General features: G+C 46.6%; 1 protein-coding gene across 1 annotated transcript in view; it reads left to right on the plus strand.

Annotated features, from left to right (window-relative positions):
* Window positions 1-1,141: 1,141 nt before the first annotated feature.
* LOC146871999 (tyrosine-protein phosphatase non-receptor type 22-like) overlaps window positions 1,142-14,734 on the plus strand; it is a gene marked incomplete at its 5' end in the record, with an annotated part of 539,519 nt that continues 525,926 nt past the window's right edge. The window contains 3 exons of the mRNA XM_085650221.1: window positions 1,142-1,183; window positions 3,261-3,332; window positions 3,448-3,507. Of these exons, the coding sequence (XP_085506347.1) occupies window positions 1,142-1,183; window positions 3,261-3,332; window positions 3,448-3,507 (174 nt within the window). The remainder of the gene's footprint in view (window positions 1,184-3,260; window positions 3,333-3,447; window positions 3,508-14,734) is intronic.

The raw sequence follows: 14,734 nt of genomic DNA on the forward strand, positions 1-14,734 counted from the left end.
CATCGACTCTGCTGCATGGATCTGTATCACTGAATGATCTGCATCGTATCGCAGCCCTTCATGGCCATTGCATCGCTTTGGTTGCACGATGCATCTTCAACGTGGATCCTCACATTTCCCCTCAATATAAGGTACACTGTTCATCAGGCCTGACTGGGTCCCTGTACTCAGCCCATGCTGCATCGCGGTCGGCCTGAACTTGTTACTTTGTTCCGGTCTAGCGTGACCCGATATCCACAGTTGGCACTTTACAGATTTTGGTGCTGTTTTCACTAAAATCTTTTAAATTGAATATCTCAGGTTCTACTGATTGGATTGTTTATGTTTTAGCCTTGTTTAGTTATTAACAAATACTCTATTGTTCAAACTCTGCTGTTGGTTCCTTTTGTGGTGCATTTTTACTGTTTAAAGTATTGCATAAATACTATACACATTGCCTGTGAGTTAAGCCTGACTGTTCTGTGCAAAGCTACCCGAGGGTTGAGCACAGGTTAATTTAGGGTTCGCTTGTGACTTCACCCTGAGATGAATTGTGGTTGCTGCTTGAGAAGGGTTTCAACCCCTTAAACCAGTAACCCAATTTCTTAAAATTCTCCCAGCACATCATGCTAGTACCAGGGGGAAACAGAAAAGTCTGCGAGAAAAGTAGAGTGTCTCTTAAGTACTTGAGTCCATGCTGACAAGAGCACTCTCCCTTTGAAGCGTGGTTTGAAGATGGCCTTATATTGATAATACAGAAGATGGATCCTGTGAAATGTTTGGCACAAACTATATACCTAGGAACATCTGGCCTGCATTTAGAGTATGTCTCGAAAAAATAGGAGAACTGGGCACTGATACATAATCTGTACACCAGCTGCCCAAGTGGTGAAGCTGATTAGAATTTTAAATGGAAGCAATAAAACAATATCATTTTTTTGATGAGATGTCAAGTTTAGATGAAACATATGGCAAACATGTTACTATGTGATGCAACTATTGATTACCATATTTACTAAAGGGAAGGGCGAAGAAAGATACCAATAGATCGTCAAAAAGCTGAGGTTTTGTCCTTCGAGGAAAAGAGAGAATGATGGGATAGAATATAAGTACCGAGTTATGATCATGTTAAGTTATCTGATCTCTTAACGTTTAATCCCCCCACATCATCGTGATGGCTTGCATGGAATTTGAAATGGGAAAGGTAAATTACTTCCTACCTAATCTGTACTTCACTGCACCTTAGTGTTGATTAATAATATAAGTAATTGCATTATTTTTGTAATTATTTTTGCTGCGCGTCAATTCAGCCAAAGGTACGCCTTGATTTCCATCTGATTTCACTTCCTTGCTCTCTTACAAGCAAGTTGCCGGTTTTTGGAGTGCATTGAAAACACATTTTCAGATGAACTCAAGACAGTCTAAATTTGCATGCAAAAACACAATTCCTGCTTCCTGATGAAAGTACATAGTGTTTGATCCTATTGAATGTCTGCGGGCTTGGTTCACTGGAGAAAAGAGACACTTCTGCTACTGAAATTATTAAAAAAACATTGACTGAATCCCACCTTTTGTACTCAGAATATCACACAGCCACAGAGCTCTCTCTGTGTTGCCCAGCATAATATATCTAAGACACGACATTGCCACGCTGTGCTGTTCAATGGTACATTCTAGATATCACAAATGCACCATGCTCCTTTACCCCTCGGTATGTCGTGATGCCATGCAGCCTATGCAATATCTGCTGCACCACTGTATCCAGTATATCACATGTCACTGTCTTCCTTCTGCTTTGCGTTAGTTCCTTGATAAGACACTTACATTGTGTTCTCTGCTTCTCCATGCTGTTTCCAAAATATCACAAAGCCACGACTTTCTTTCTGCTCTATGCTCTATCCAGAGTAACCATATTGCATATTGTGAATGAAGTCTTTGCTGCCCATACACTACTGCGGTTATTATTTATCCAGTGGAGCGCATGCAGACCCACACTCCACCATCAACACAATTTTAGTAGGTGCTTTTACCTACTATCCAAGATACTAGATACACCCCAGGCTCCCTATCTGGACCCTGTTGTGTCTTGGATTACCCAAGAATCTAGACAACCATTGAAATGGGAATACTTCGTTACTACACTGCAATTCTTCATTTATTTATTTCATTTATGGTTAGGTCGAGCCTACCAGAGAGCACAACTGTCTGATTGTGAAAGGTACAATTATCAGTAACGCCGGTCTAGATTTCAGATTGTGTTTTAGAGAATAAGATGAAAACCCCTTTGTTAGAGGGCTAAATTTTTCACTGTACAGGGCTTTACGAACTATGCTTTGAAAATGATTCTTTGCTGCACTGGAAGGCAATTCAGTATAGCTAGTGCTTCCAAGTTGGAAATTAATTTCCCAATGATTAATATCAGTCTGTCTGATGCGCTTTAAAACATTTGTCACTTTTTCAATGGATTCAGTTGTAAATCCTAAATGCACCAATTTAGAATAGTCCAATCTAGAAGAAATAACTACATTGACAATTTTAACACTATGTTGTACTGTAAATATAGGAATGATTCTCTTCAAAAGCCACAGTTGGAAAAAGCCATAATAGTAACTCGGTCTATCTGTTCAGTCAGTGTTAATGCAGCATTCAATTATATCCCTAGATTTTTACACTGTCAACAGGGATTGGCTTTTGGACAAAGATGAAGTATTAGTACCAAACAGCAGAATGTTGAAAGGGAGCAAGCATCTCAATTCTTCTGCTATTCCGCTTTAAATATTGTCCTATCCATTGTTGGACCGTGGCAAAGCAGTCTTGTAGATCAGCGGCTTTTTTTTCTGGCTCACCATGGATCTTGGTGTCATTGCGTACATGAGCACTCGGAATCTTCTAAAATTGCAACAGCAGGGCCACGTTTGTCATGTAGATGTTGAATAATAAAGGCAATAACACCTACCCTTGCGGTACTCCACAACCACAACCTAGGGGCTTCGATCTCAACAAGAAAATACCAAGTCACCTGAAAGACTTTATCAGATAGGAAGCTACAAACCCATGCCAGGAACATAGGTCATAACATTTCATCAATGAAAAGTTCAGCAACGTTAGTAGTGGGGAGAATGACTGCTCATTAAAAAGAAGCATAATCTAAACCTATGGTTCATTCACTCAACTCTCTGGGCATGGAGAGGAACTCATATTTGCTACTCCTATAAGGCATCACAAATATATTTTCAACCTTGTCACATATATAACACGCTAAACATCTTTTACCTCAACAGAAAAAATGTGAGCGGTATTGGGCGGACCTGGGGAAACAACCCGTTCAGTTTGGGCCATTTACCATCGTTTGTGTGAGTATACCTTCTGCAGGAAATGCATTGTCAGCCTAAAAAGTGTATTGCTCATACATACTTAGGCAACCGTTTCCACTATCTGAAGCTGTTTTTTTACCTTTGTCATTTTTAGGTAGCCGAAAATAGCAAACAGGATTATGTGATTAGAACTCTAACTGTAAAGTTTGATAAGGTAATTATGGGAGATATATATAGCTACATATTTATACATACGTGTTTATAGACTGATCACAAAATGTATATTGATGATGCTGGTAGCTTGCCTTTCGGGTGTCTTTCGAGTTGTCTTTCGGGTGCTTTTACGGCTGACCATCAGTGCTTTGCATGAAGGGGCTGGGTTTATGGCCACCAAGTGCAGGGTAAGTTCCTAGAAACCAAACAGAATGGGGGGCACCCGCTGGGCATGTACCTATAAAAGATTTCCATCTTACATACTCCTCGAATCGCATGCATACAGCTGCCAGGCCTAGATAGTCATTTGTCCCGACAAGAAACAACCAGTGCTTAGGACAGCATAGGCACCTAGTCGGTAGAAGCTTTAGGTGTTAGTGCCATATGATCCAACCTCCACCCTACATGTATTCACATGTCATGACTATTCTGGAATTTGCATAGCTTCTTGAACTCCCATCAACGCCAGTTTAATTTCCCGAGTGTGTGTAAATGGGATGTTGGTTGGTGGGAATGAGGAAGAGTCTGGAAAAGAGATTAGTAAGATGCTGCATGACGGCCTTGGGTCTGCATGTGACGTGTAAGCTCCTCCATGCCCAGGGTCACCAGCTTGGTATTGCTTGGGTGTCCCAGCCTTGGGCTTCACTGCCCCAACCAAGCATTCCCAGGTAACCTGCACTGCAGGACTGGACCACGCAGATTCCTAACTGCTGCATATACTGGTTGTTCGCAGAATAAATACAGCTCATGTTGCTTAAAATCCATCCAAGCAGCTCCATAAACCTCTCTCTCTCTCTCTCTCTCTCTCTCTCTCTCTCAGTGAGCACCGCCAAGGTCTAGGCTGCCTTTGGGTTGATGTCACGGCATCAAAGCACAGGCCATTGCAAGCCTGCCAGTCTAGGCAAATGTATGACCTCCTGGCCTGTGCCCACCTCCTTATGCAAGCACAGTACCACTGATGCTCTTTGCAATCCGTCTAGCACTGGATACTGCCATGTCATCCTGGAGGCATTTACTTCTGGGGATCCCCCCATTGAAAGGCATTTACTCGCTGTGAAGTATGAACATTAAAGCTGTTACAGAAGCACCATCATCGGACTCCTACACTTGCCAGACGACTACATAGGAGCACTGTCGGTCCCTCAAGGCAAACTCTGTCATGCATCCAAGTCATCTTCACCTGGCACTGGGCCAGGCTCAGCAAACAGGGCAGGCATGTTCAGAGAAGGCTAGAACGTTTGCATCAATGATGAAGACAACACAGGACGAATATTCTAATGCCATAATAAAAATAATTAATGATATTGCATACATGATCATGGTTTTCATTTGAGAGGCACTTAATGTGGTGAGATGCTCTTCATGAATACATACCGCAAATCGTCAGAGCAATTCTGAGACACTGGTGCCCTATGTTTATATGCAAATTTCTTCATTACCACCTTGGCATTGATACAATTGTAAAGCAGATGATTCAGGTGCTTGCGTAGATGCTGATTTGGAAGGATGTCATTGGCACGGTTGGCACCGAGGCACCCTGTTGGGCAAGATCCATTGAGAGAGCCTCCAGGACCAACTTGCTGCTGAAGAATTGCTTTATAGATGCAAAGTCAAATAATGGTAGATCATCTGCCCAAACGGTTTCATGAGAAGAAAAGTAAAACCAATGGTATAGCTCACAGTGTAATGCACTAATAGAAGTCAAATTTTGAAAGCGGACTCTAGTATTCACAAACCTTTTAGATGACTGGATTGCTGTGCAAATTCTCTGAAATAGACCAGCCGTAGCATCTTTTATAATATAGCCATTATCTCTCTTCGACATGCAGGGATATTTCTTGGGGGATAGTTGGTATAGGCTCTGCAATGACATGCACCACATTCTCTGGCTGATGTATTTTTCCCTCTGCACGTTTTGCTCATGTTGACCAGTTTCATGTGTGTCTTGCACTGCAAACGTTTTATACTAGCAACAGTTAATTGCTTCCCTACTTACCATAGAGCAAGCATGTAGGAAATTGGGTTCTACACCATGAAACCCCCCTGTTCTTTTGCCTATGGATCTCACTGTGTTTTTAGCTCTGCTGTGGTGTAGGACACCATAATGCAGCCTCACCCACTATAAGCTCTATGTTTAAAAGATTCTTCAGTTCTAACCTCCAATGACCACCTTTCAAAACAAGGTATTTTACTGTGCAGATGAGCTTAGACGCTCTATGCAGAGCAAAGTCTCCTGGACACAATGGAAGGGGGCGCAGATGGAATCACCATAGCTGTTAGCAGCATCTACTTGTCTCAAAGCTTGCAGGATTATTCATCAAGGCACAGAGGAAGGATTGTTTCCACTGATCAGAGGGGGTTTCTTTGAAGTTTGAATGGGAATTCGTGGGTTGCTGCTACCAGGAAGTCCAAGGTCTTCAATTTCCCAGGGCTGGACAGGGAAGTAGGTGCGGGACCCTACAAGCAAGCTGTGGCTAAGGAAAAGAAAGTAGCAGTACTCTAGGTTGTAGAAAGGCACTCCAACTGCACATCAAACTATTTGGAGTTCAGAAATCTCCAGACGATTGTCCCTGGCTGGGGCAAGTCATTAGGAGTACAGAGCAGTAAACAGAAACTCACCAAACAGGGCCAGAGATATCCTGAAAAGAAAGAGCATAGGCGTCAGGTGAGTCGGCGTAGGTGTGCAATGGACTGCAGAGGATAGCAGGGGCACCAACATGAAGAAGGAACGCCGCAGCGGGGACATCAAATAAAATAATTTAAGTGAAGGCAACATTTACCCGCCCATTGCTGCTACATCAAAAAGGATCTCTGGGGATGAAAAGGCTCTACATAATACCATGGAGGGTGATCAAATGTGCCTATTTACCATGGTGTTCCCTAATAAACAGTGATTATCTGTAATGAGTTCTTTGCATTCTCGGGCCACCTGGAGTCAAGATGATCGCCCCACCAGTTTACCCATGCAGGGGCAAAATGGGACTGCAAGTTTCCCACGGAGAAGGCCTAGTGTGCCTGGAAGAACTAAGGCTCAGCTTTAAGGTGTCCTTTGAATCGAGCGTGTGTCCAGTTCTGGGAGTCCTGGCCCATATGGATTTTGAGGTGTAGATTGTGATGGGTTGCTTGACAGCCCAGGGTAAGAGAAGAGATATGCATTTTCATTGAAACATTTATTCTTGTTGAATTGCTGTTCGAAAGTAAATGTCAGGATGTTTGTGTTATAGCCAATAGGCTGTTAGTGTGCTATGTTGGGTATATTGTGAAAGTCTGTAGGCCGCGTTTTACTTTCATGAATACTCCTGACAAAGCCAGTATTCCTGACATTTTGTAATTGCATTTTTATATGGTCTTTCAGCGGCACATATAATGGATATTGTGGTTTTAGGGCTTAGGGCTTGCTCGTGCACAAAAAGATACGATGTCTTTGAACCGCAGGGTCTGGTATAGATTTAAGGGGGTTAGTTTACCACTGTGACCATTTTAAAAGGTACTTGTTTTGCAACGAGGCAGTTTGTGCGATCTCTAGAGGGGAGCTTTCACCTGCCATTTTATAAATATTTATAATAGTGTGCGTATTTTTTAATTGAGCGTATTAAAGTTTTTTTTTCTTTTGAAAAGTAAAGACACGTATACTGAACTATTATTTATTGAGTATTATTTGATGCATTGCTAAGTTCTGATTTTAGCCTACAGCACCTTCTCAATGTAGCGAAGTAGAGCGGTCCAAGACTGACTCGGCTGAGCTTTGGACTGCTCCATCTCGCTACATTGAGAGTCAGTCAGAAGTTACTGGTTCCACTTGTGCCCACTGGGTGTCCTAAAGCCATGTCCTACAGGCCCTCAAGCTGGGAACCAATTACCTCTTTTAGCACGTGCTTACTAGTTACAGACTGTTACTCTGTGAACCAAGCAGGGGGAACAGTTAGCTAAGCAGAGCATATGTTTGGGCAGGTCTGTTGATAAAATTGGGCCAAATGGAACATGAGGAAAAGCATGCATAGAAATGCACAGCTTGAGGAAAAATACTCATAATTCTTTAGCTCACTCTGCAACCCCAGTGAGCAAGGAACCCACTTCTGGGCATACCCTTCCCAGACGTGGGTCCCTTGCTCACTTTGCAACTGGATTCAAGCTAGCCTGGCTGATGACGGCTGATTAGCCAGAAACAGATCCCAGGATGCTTGTTTCCGGTCCAGGGAAGACATGGCTTAGCAGTTCGGGCTGGACTGTTCCCATGAGGCACAGGGTCATAATGATTTGCATATGGCCATCTCTGAACTGGGGTGGCGGAGTGAGCTAAAGAATGATGATGGATTAAACCCAGATCAGTTGACTGGGGGTGAGTGCTTGCAATGTTCTTCACTCCGTCCATCATCCCCTTTGGTTTTGCTTTGTTCGCCCTAAGTTAACAGGGTATGCCCAGACGTGGGTCCCTTGCTCACTTTGCCACTGGATTCAAGCTAGCCAGGCTGATGACGGCTCTTCAGTCAGAAACCCATCCCAGGATGCTTGTTTCTGGTCCAAGAAAGACATGGCTTGGCAGTTCGGGTTGGACTGTTCCCATGAGGAACAGGGTCAGACTGATTTGCATATGGCCATGTCTAAACTGGGGTGGTGGAGTGAGCTAAAGAATGATGATGGATTAAACCCAGATCAGTTGACTGGGGGTGAGTGCTTGCAATGTTCAACACTCCGTCCATCATCCCCTTTGGTTTTGCTTTGTTCGCCCTAAGTTGGCAGGGTATGCCCAGACGTGGGTTCCTTGCTCACTTTGCCACTGGATTCAGGATAGCCTGGCTGATGAGGGTTATGAGCACGAAACTGGTCCCAGAATGCTTGTTTCCAGTCCAGGAAAGACATGGCGTGACAGTTCGAGCTGGACTGTTCCCAAGAGGCACAGGGTCAGACTGATTTGCATATGGCCATGTCTGAACTGGGGTGGTGGAGTGAGCTAAAGAATGATGATGGATTAAACCGAGATCAGTTGACTGGTGGTGAGTGCTTGCAATGTTCAACACTCTGTCCATCACCCCCTTTGGTTTTGCTTTTTTTGCCCTAAGTTGGCAGGATCTGCCCAGACGTGGGTCCCTTGCTCACTTTGCCACTGGATTCAAGATAGCCTGACTGATGAGGGTTATGAACCCTGAAACCTGTCCCGGGATGCATGTTTCCGGTCCACGAAAAGACAAGATTTGGCAGTTCGGGCTGGACTGTTCCCATGAGGTTCAGGGTCAGACTGATTTGCATATGGCTATGTCTGACCTGGGGTGGCGGAGTGAGCTAAAGAATGATGATGGATTAAACCCAGATCAGTTGACTGTGGGTGAGTGCTTGCAAAGTTCAACACTCCGTCCATCATCCCATTTGGTTTTGCTTTGTTCGCCCTAAGTTGGCACGGAATGCACAGATGTGGGTCCCTTGCTCACTTTGCCACTGGATTCAATTTAGCCTGGCTGATGAAGGTTATGAACCCGCAACCGGTCCCAGGATGCTAGTTTCCAGTCCAGGGAAGACAAGGCTTGGCAGTTTGGGCTGGACTATTCCCATGAGGCACAGGGTCAGACTGATTTGCATATGGCCATGTCTGAACTGGGATGGCAAAGTGAGCTAAAGAATGATGATGGAATAAACCCAGATCCGTTGACTGGGGGTGAGTGCTTGCAATGTTCAACACTCAGCCCATCATCCCCTTTGGTTTTGCTTTGTTTGCCCTAAGTTGGCAGGGTATGCCCAGGCGTGGGTCCCTTGCTCACTTTGCCACTGGATTCAAGATAACCTGGCTGATGAGGGTTATGAACCCAAAACAGGTCCCAAGATGCTTGTTTCCGGTCCAGGGAAGACATGGCTTGGCATTTCGGCTGGACTGTTCCCATGAGGCACAGGGTCAGAAAGATTTATATATGGCCATGTCTGAACTGGGGTGGCGGAGTGAGCTAAAGAATGATGATGGATTAAACCCAGATCAGTTGACTGGGGGTGAGTGCTTGCAATGTTCAACACTCCGTCCATCATCCCCTTTGGTTTTGCTTTGTTCCCTCTAAGTTGGCAGGGTATGCCCAGACGTGGGTCCCTTGCTCAGTTTGCCACTGGATTCAAGATAGCCTGGCTGATGAGGGTTATGAATCTGAAACTGGTCCCAGGATACTTGTTTCCGGTCCAGGGAAGACATGGCTTGGCATTTTGGCTGGACTGTTCCCATGAGGCACAGGGTCAGACTGATTCGCAGATGGCCATGTCTGAACTGGGGTGGCGGAGAGAGCTAAAGAATGGTGATGGATTAAACCCAGATTAGTTGACTGGGGTTGAGTGCTTGCAATGTTCAACACTCCGTCCATCATCCCCTTTGGTTTTGCTTTGTTCGCCCTAAGCTGGAGGGTATGCCCAGACTTGGTTCCCTTGCTCACTTTGCCACTGGATTCAAGATGGCCTGGCTGATGAGGGTTATGAACCTGAAACCGGTCCCAGGATGCTTGTTTCCGGTCCAGGGAAGACATGGCTTGGCATTTCGGCTGGACTGTTCCCATGAGGCACAGGGTCAGACTGCTTTGCATATGGCCATGTCTGAACTGGGGTGGCGGAGTGAGCTACAATATTATGATGGATTAAACTCAGATCACTTGACTGGGGCTGAGTGCTTGCAATGTTCAACACTCCGTCCATCATCCCCTTTGGTTTTGCTTTATTCGCCCTAAATTGGCAGGGTATGCCCAGACGTGGGTCCCTTGCTCACTTTGCACTGGATTCAAGCTAGCCTGGCTGTTGACAGCTGATTAGCCAGAAACCGGTCCCAGGATGCTTGTTTCCGGTCCAGGGAAGACATGGCTTGGGAGTTCGGACTGGACTGTTCCCATGAGGCAGAGTGTCAGACTGATTCGCCTATAGCCATGTCTGAACTGGGGTGGCGAAGTGAGCTAAAGAATTATGACTTATTAAACCCAGATCAGTTGACTGGGGGTGAGTGCTTGCAAAGTTCAACACTTCGTCCATCATCCCTTTGGTTTTGCTTTCTTCGCCCTAAGTTGGCAGGGTATGCACAGACGTGGGTCCCTTGCTCACTTTGCCACTGGATTCAATTTAGCCTGGCTGATGAGGGTTATGAACCCGCAACCGGTCCCAGGATGCTTGTTTCCAGTCCAGGGAAGACATGGCTTGGTAGTTCGGGCTGGACTATTCCAATGAGGCACAGGGTCAGACTGATTTGCATATGGCCATGTCTGAACTGGGATGGCAGAGTGAGCTAAAGAATGATGATGGAATAAACCCTGATCAGTTGACTGGGGGTGAGTGCTTGCAATGTTCAACACTCAGCCCATCATCCCCTTTGGTTTTGCTTTGTTTGCCCTAAGTTGGCAGGGTATGCCCAGGCGTGGGTCCCTTACTCACTTTGCCACTGGATTCAAGATAGCCTGGCTGATGAGGGTGATGAACCCAAAACGGGTCCCAAGATGCTTGTTTCCGGTCCAGGGAAGACATGGCTTGGCATTTCGGCTGGACTGTTCCCATGAGGCACAGGGTCAGAAATAATTGCATATGGCCATGTCTGAACTGGGGTGGCGGAGTGAGCTAAAGAATGATGATAGATTAAACCCAGATCAGTTGACTGGGGGTGAGTGCTTGCAATGTTCAACACTCCGTCCATCATCCCCTTTGGTTTTGCTTTGTTTGCCCTAAGTTGGCAGGGTATGCCCAGACGTGGGTCCCTTGCTCAGTTTGCCACTGGATTCAAGATAGCCTGGCTGATGAGGGTTATGAATCTGAAACCGGTCCCAGGATGCTTGTTTCCGGTCCAGGGAAGGCATGGCTTGGCATTTCGGCTGGACTGTTCCCATGAGGCACAGGGTCAGACTGATTCGCAGATGGCCATGTCTGAACTGGGATGGCGGGGAGAGCTAAAGAATGTCGATGGATTAAACCCAGATTAGTTGACTGAGGTTGAGTGCTTGCATTGTTCAACATTCCGTCCATCATACCCTTTGGTTTTGCTTTGTTCGCACTAAGTTGGAGGGTATGCCCAGACTTGGTTCCCTTGCTCACTTTGCCACTGGATTCAAGATGGCCTGGCTGATGAGGGTTATGAACATGAAACCGGTCCCAGGATGCTTGTTTCCGGTCCAGGGAAGACATGGCTTGGCATTTCGGCTGGACTGTTCCCATGAGGCACAGGGTCAGACTGCTTTGCATATGGCCATGTCTGAACTGGGGTGGCGGAGTGAGCTACAATATTATGATGGATTAAACCCAGATCACTTGACTGGGGGTGAGTGCTTGCAATGTTCAACACTCCGTCCATCATCCCCTTTGGTTTTGCTTTATTCGCCCTAAGTTGACAGGGTATGCCCAGACGTGGGTCCCTTGCTCACTTTGCACTGGATTCAAGCTAGCCTGGCTGATGACGGCTGATTAGCCAGAAACCGGTCCCAGGATGCTTGTTTCCGGTCCAGGGAAGACATGGCTTGGGAATTCGGACTGGACTATTCCCATGAGGCAGAGGGTCAGACTGATTCGCCTATGGCCATGTCTGAACTGGGGTGGCGAAGTGAGCTAAAGAATTATGATGGATTAAGCCCAGATCAGTTGACTGGGGGTGAGTGCTTGCAAAGTTCAACACCTCGTCCATCATCCCTTTGGTTTTGCTTTCTTCGCCCTAAGTTGGCAGGGTATGCACAGACGTGGGTCCCTTGCTCACTTTGCACTAGATTCAAGCTAGCCTGGCTGATGACGGCTGATTAGCCAGAAACCGGTCCCAGGATGCTTGTTTCCGGTCCAGGGAAGACATGGCTTGGGAGTTCGGACTGGACTGTTCCCATGAGGCAGAGGGTCAGACTGATTCGCCTATGGCCATGTCTGAACTGGGGTGGCGAAGTGAGCTAAAGAATGATGATGGATTAAACCCAGATCAGTTGACTAGGGGTGAGTGCTTGCAAAGTTCAACACTCCGTCCATCATCCCATTTGGTTTTGCTTTCTTCGCCCTAAGTTGGCAGGGTATGCACAGACGTGGGTCCCTTGCTCACTTTGCCACTGGATTCAATTTAGCCTGGCTGATGAGGGTTATGAACCCGCATCCGGTCCCAGGATGCTTGTTTCCAGTCCAGGGAAGACATGGCTTGGTAGTTCGGGCTGGACTGTTCCCATGAGGCACAGGGTCAGACTGTTTTGCATATGGCCATGTCTGAAATGGGATGGCAGAGTGAGCTAAAGAATGATGATGGATTAAACCCGGATCAGTTGACTAGGGGTGAGTGCTTGCAAAGTTCAACACTCCGTCCATCATCCCATTTGGTTTTGCTTCATTCGCCCTAAGTTGGCAGGGTATGCCCAGACGTGGGTCCCTTGCTCACTTTGCCACTGGACTCAAGCTAGCCTGGCTGATGATGGCTGATTAGCCAGAAACCGGTCCCAGGATGCCTGTTTACGGTCCAGCGAAGACATGGCTTGGGAGTTCAGGCTGGACTGTTCCCATGAGGCACAGGGTCAGACTGATTCGCCTATGGCCATGTCTGAACTGGGGTGGCGGAGTAAGCTAAAGAATGATGATGGATTAAACCCACATCAGTTGACTGGGGGTGAGTGCTTGCAAAGTTCAACACTCCGTCCATCATCCCTTTGGTTTTGCTTTGTTCGCCCTAAGTTGGCAGGGTATGCACAGACTTGGGTCCCTTGCTCACTTTGCCACTGGATTCAATTTAGCCTGGCTGATGAGGGTTATGAATCCACAACCGGTCCCAGGATGCTTGTTTCCAGTCCAGGAAAGACATGGCTTGGCAGTTCGGGTTGGACTGTTCCCATGAGGCACAGGGTCAGACTGATTTGCATGTGGCCATGTCTCAATTGGGGTGGCAGAGTGAGCTAAAGAATTATGATGGATTAAAACCAGATCAGTTGACTGGGGGTGAATGCTTGCAATGTTCAACACTCCGTCCATCATCCCCTTTGGTTTTGCTTTGCTCACTTTGCCCCTGGATTTAAGCTAGCCTGGCTGATGACGGCTGATTAGCCAGAAACCAGTCCCAGGATGCTTGTTTCTGGTCCAGGGAAGACATGACTTGGCAGTTTGGGTTGGACTGTTCATATGAGGCACAGGGTCAGGCTGATTTGCATTGGCCATGTCTGAACAGGGGTGGAGGAGTGAGCTAAAGAATGATGATGGATTAAATCCAGATCAGTTGATTGGGGGTGAGTGCTTGCAATGTTCAACACTGCGTCCATCATCCCCTTTGGTTTTGCTTTATTTGCCCTAAGTTGGAGGGTATGCCCAGACGTGGGTCCCTTGCTCACTTTGCCACTGGATTCAAGATAGCCTGGCTGATGAGGGTTATGAACCTGAAACCGGTCCCAGGATGCTTGTCTCCGGTCCAGAGAAGACATGGCTTGGCATTTCGGCTGGACTGTTCCCATGAGGCACAGAGTCAGACTGCTTTGCATATGGCCATGTCCGAACTGGGGTGGCGGAGTGAGCTAAAAAATTATGATGGATTAATCCCAGATCACTTGACTGGGGGTGAGTGCTTGCAAAGTTCAACACTCCGTCCATCATCCCATTTGGTTTTGCTTTCTTCGCCCTAAGTTGGCAGGGTATGCACAGACGTGGGTCCCTTGCTCACTTTGCCACTGGATTCAATTTAGCCTGGCTGATGAGGGTTATGAACCCGCATCCGGTCCCAGGATGCTTGTTTCCGGTCCAGGGAAGACATGGCTTGGGAGTTCGGACTGGACTGTTCCCATGAGGCAGAGGGTCAGACTGATTCGCCTATGGCCATGTCTGAACTGGGGTGGCGAAGTGAGCTAAAGAATGATGATGGATTAAACCCAGATCAGTTGACTAGGGGTGAGTGCTTGCAAAGTTCAACACTCCGTCCATCATCCCATTTGGTTTTGCTTTCTTCGCCCTAAGTTGGCAGGGTATGCACAGACGTGGGTCCCTTGCTCACTTTGCCACTGGATTCAATTTAGCCTGGCTGATGAGGGTTATGAACCCGCATCCGGTCCCAGGATGCTTGTTTCCAGTCCAGGGAAGACATGGCTTGGTAGTTCGGGCTGGACTGTTCCCATGAGGCACAGGGTCAGACTGTTTTGCATATGGCCATGTCTGAAATGGGATGGCAGAGTGAGCTAAAGAATGATGATGGATTAAACCCGGATCAGTTGACTAGGGGTGAGTGCTTGCAAAGTTCAACACTCCGTCCATCATCCCATTTGGTTTTGCTTCATTCGCCCTAAGTTGGCAGG

This window comes from Triturus cristatus, chromosome 1_1, assembly GCF_964204655.1.
Source record: "Triturus cristatus chromosome 1_1, aTriCri1.1, whole genome shotgun sequence".
In the NCBI taxonomy this organism is placed as follows: Eukaryota; Metazoa; Chordata; class Amphibia; order Caudata; family Salamandridae; genus Triturus; species Triturus cristatus.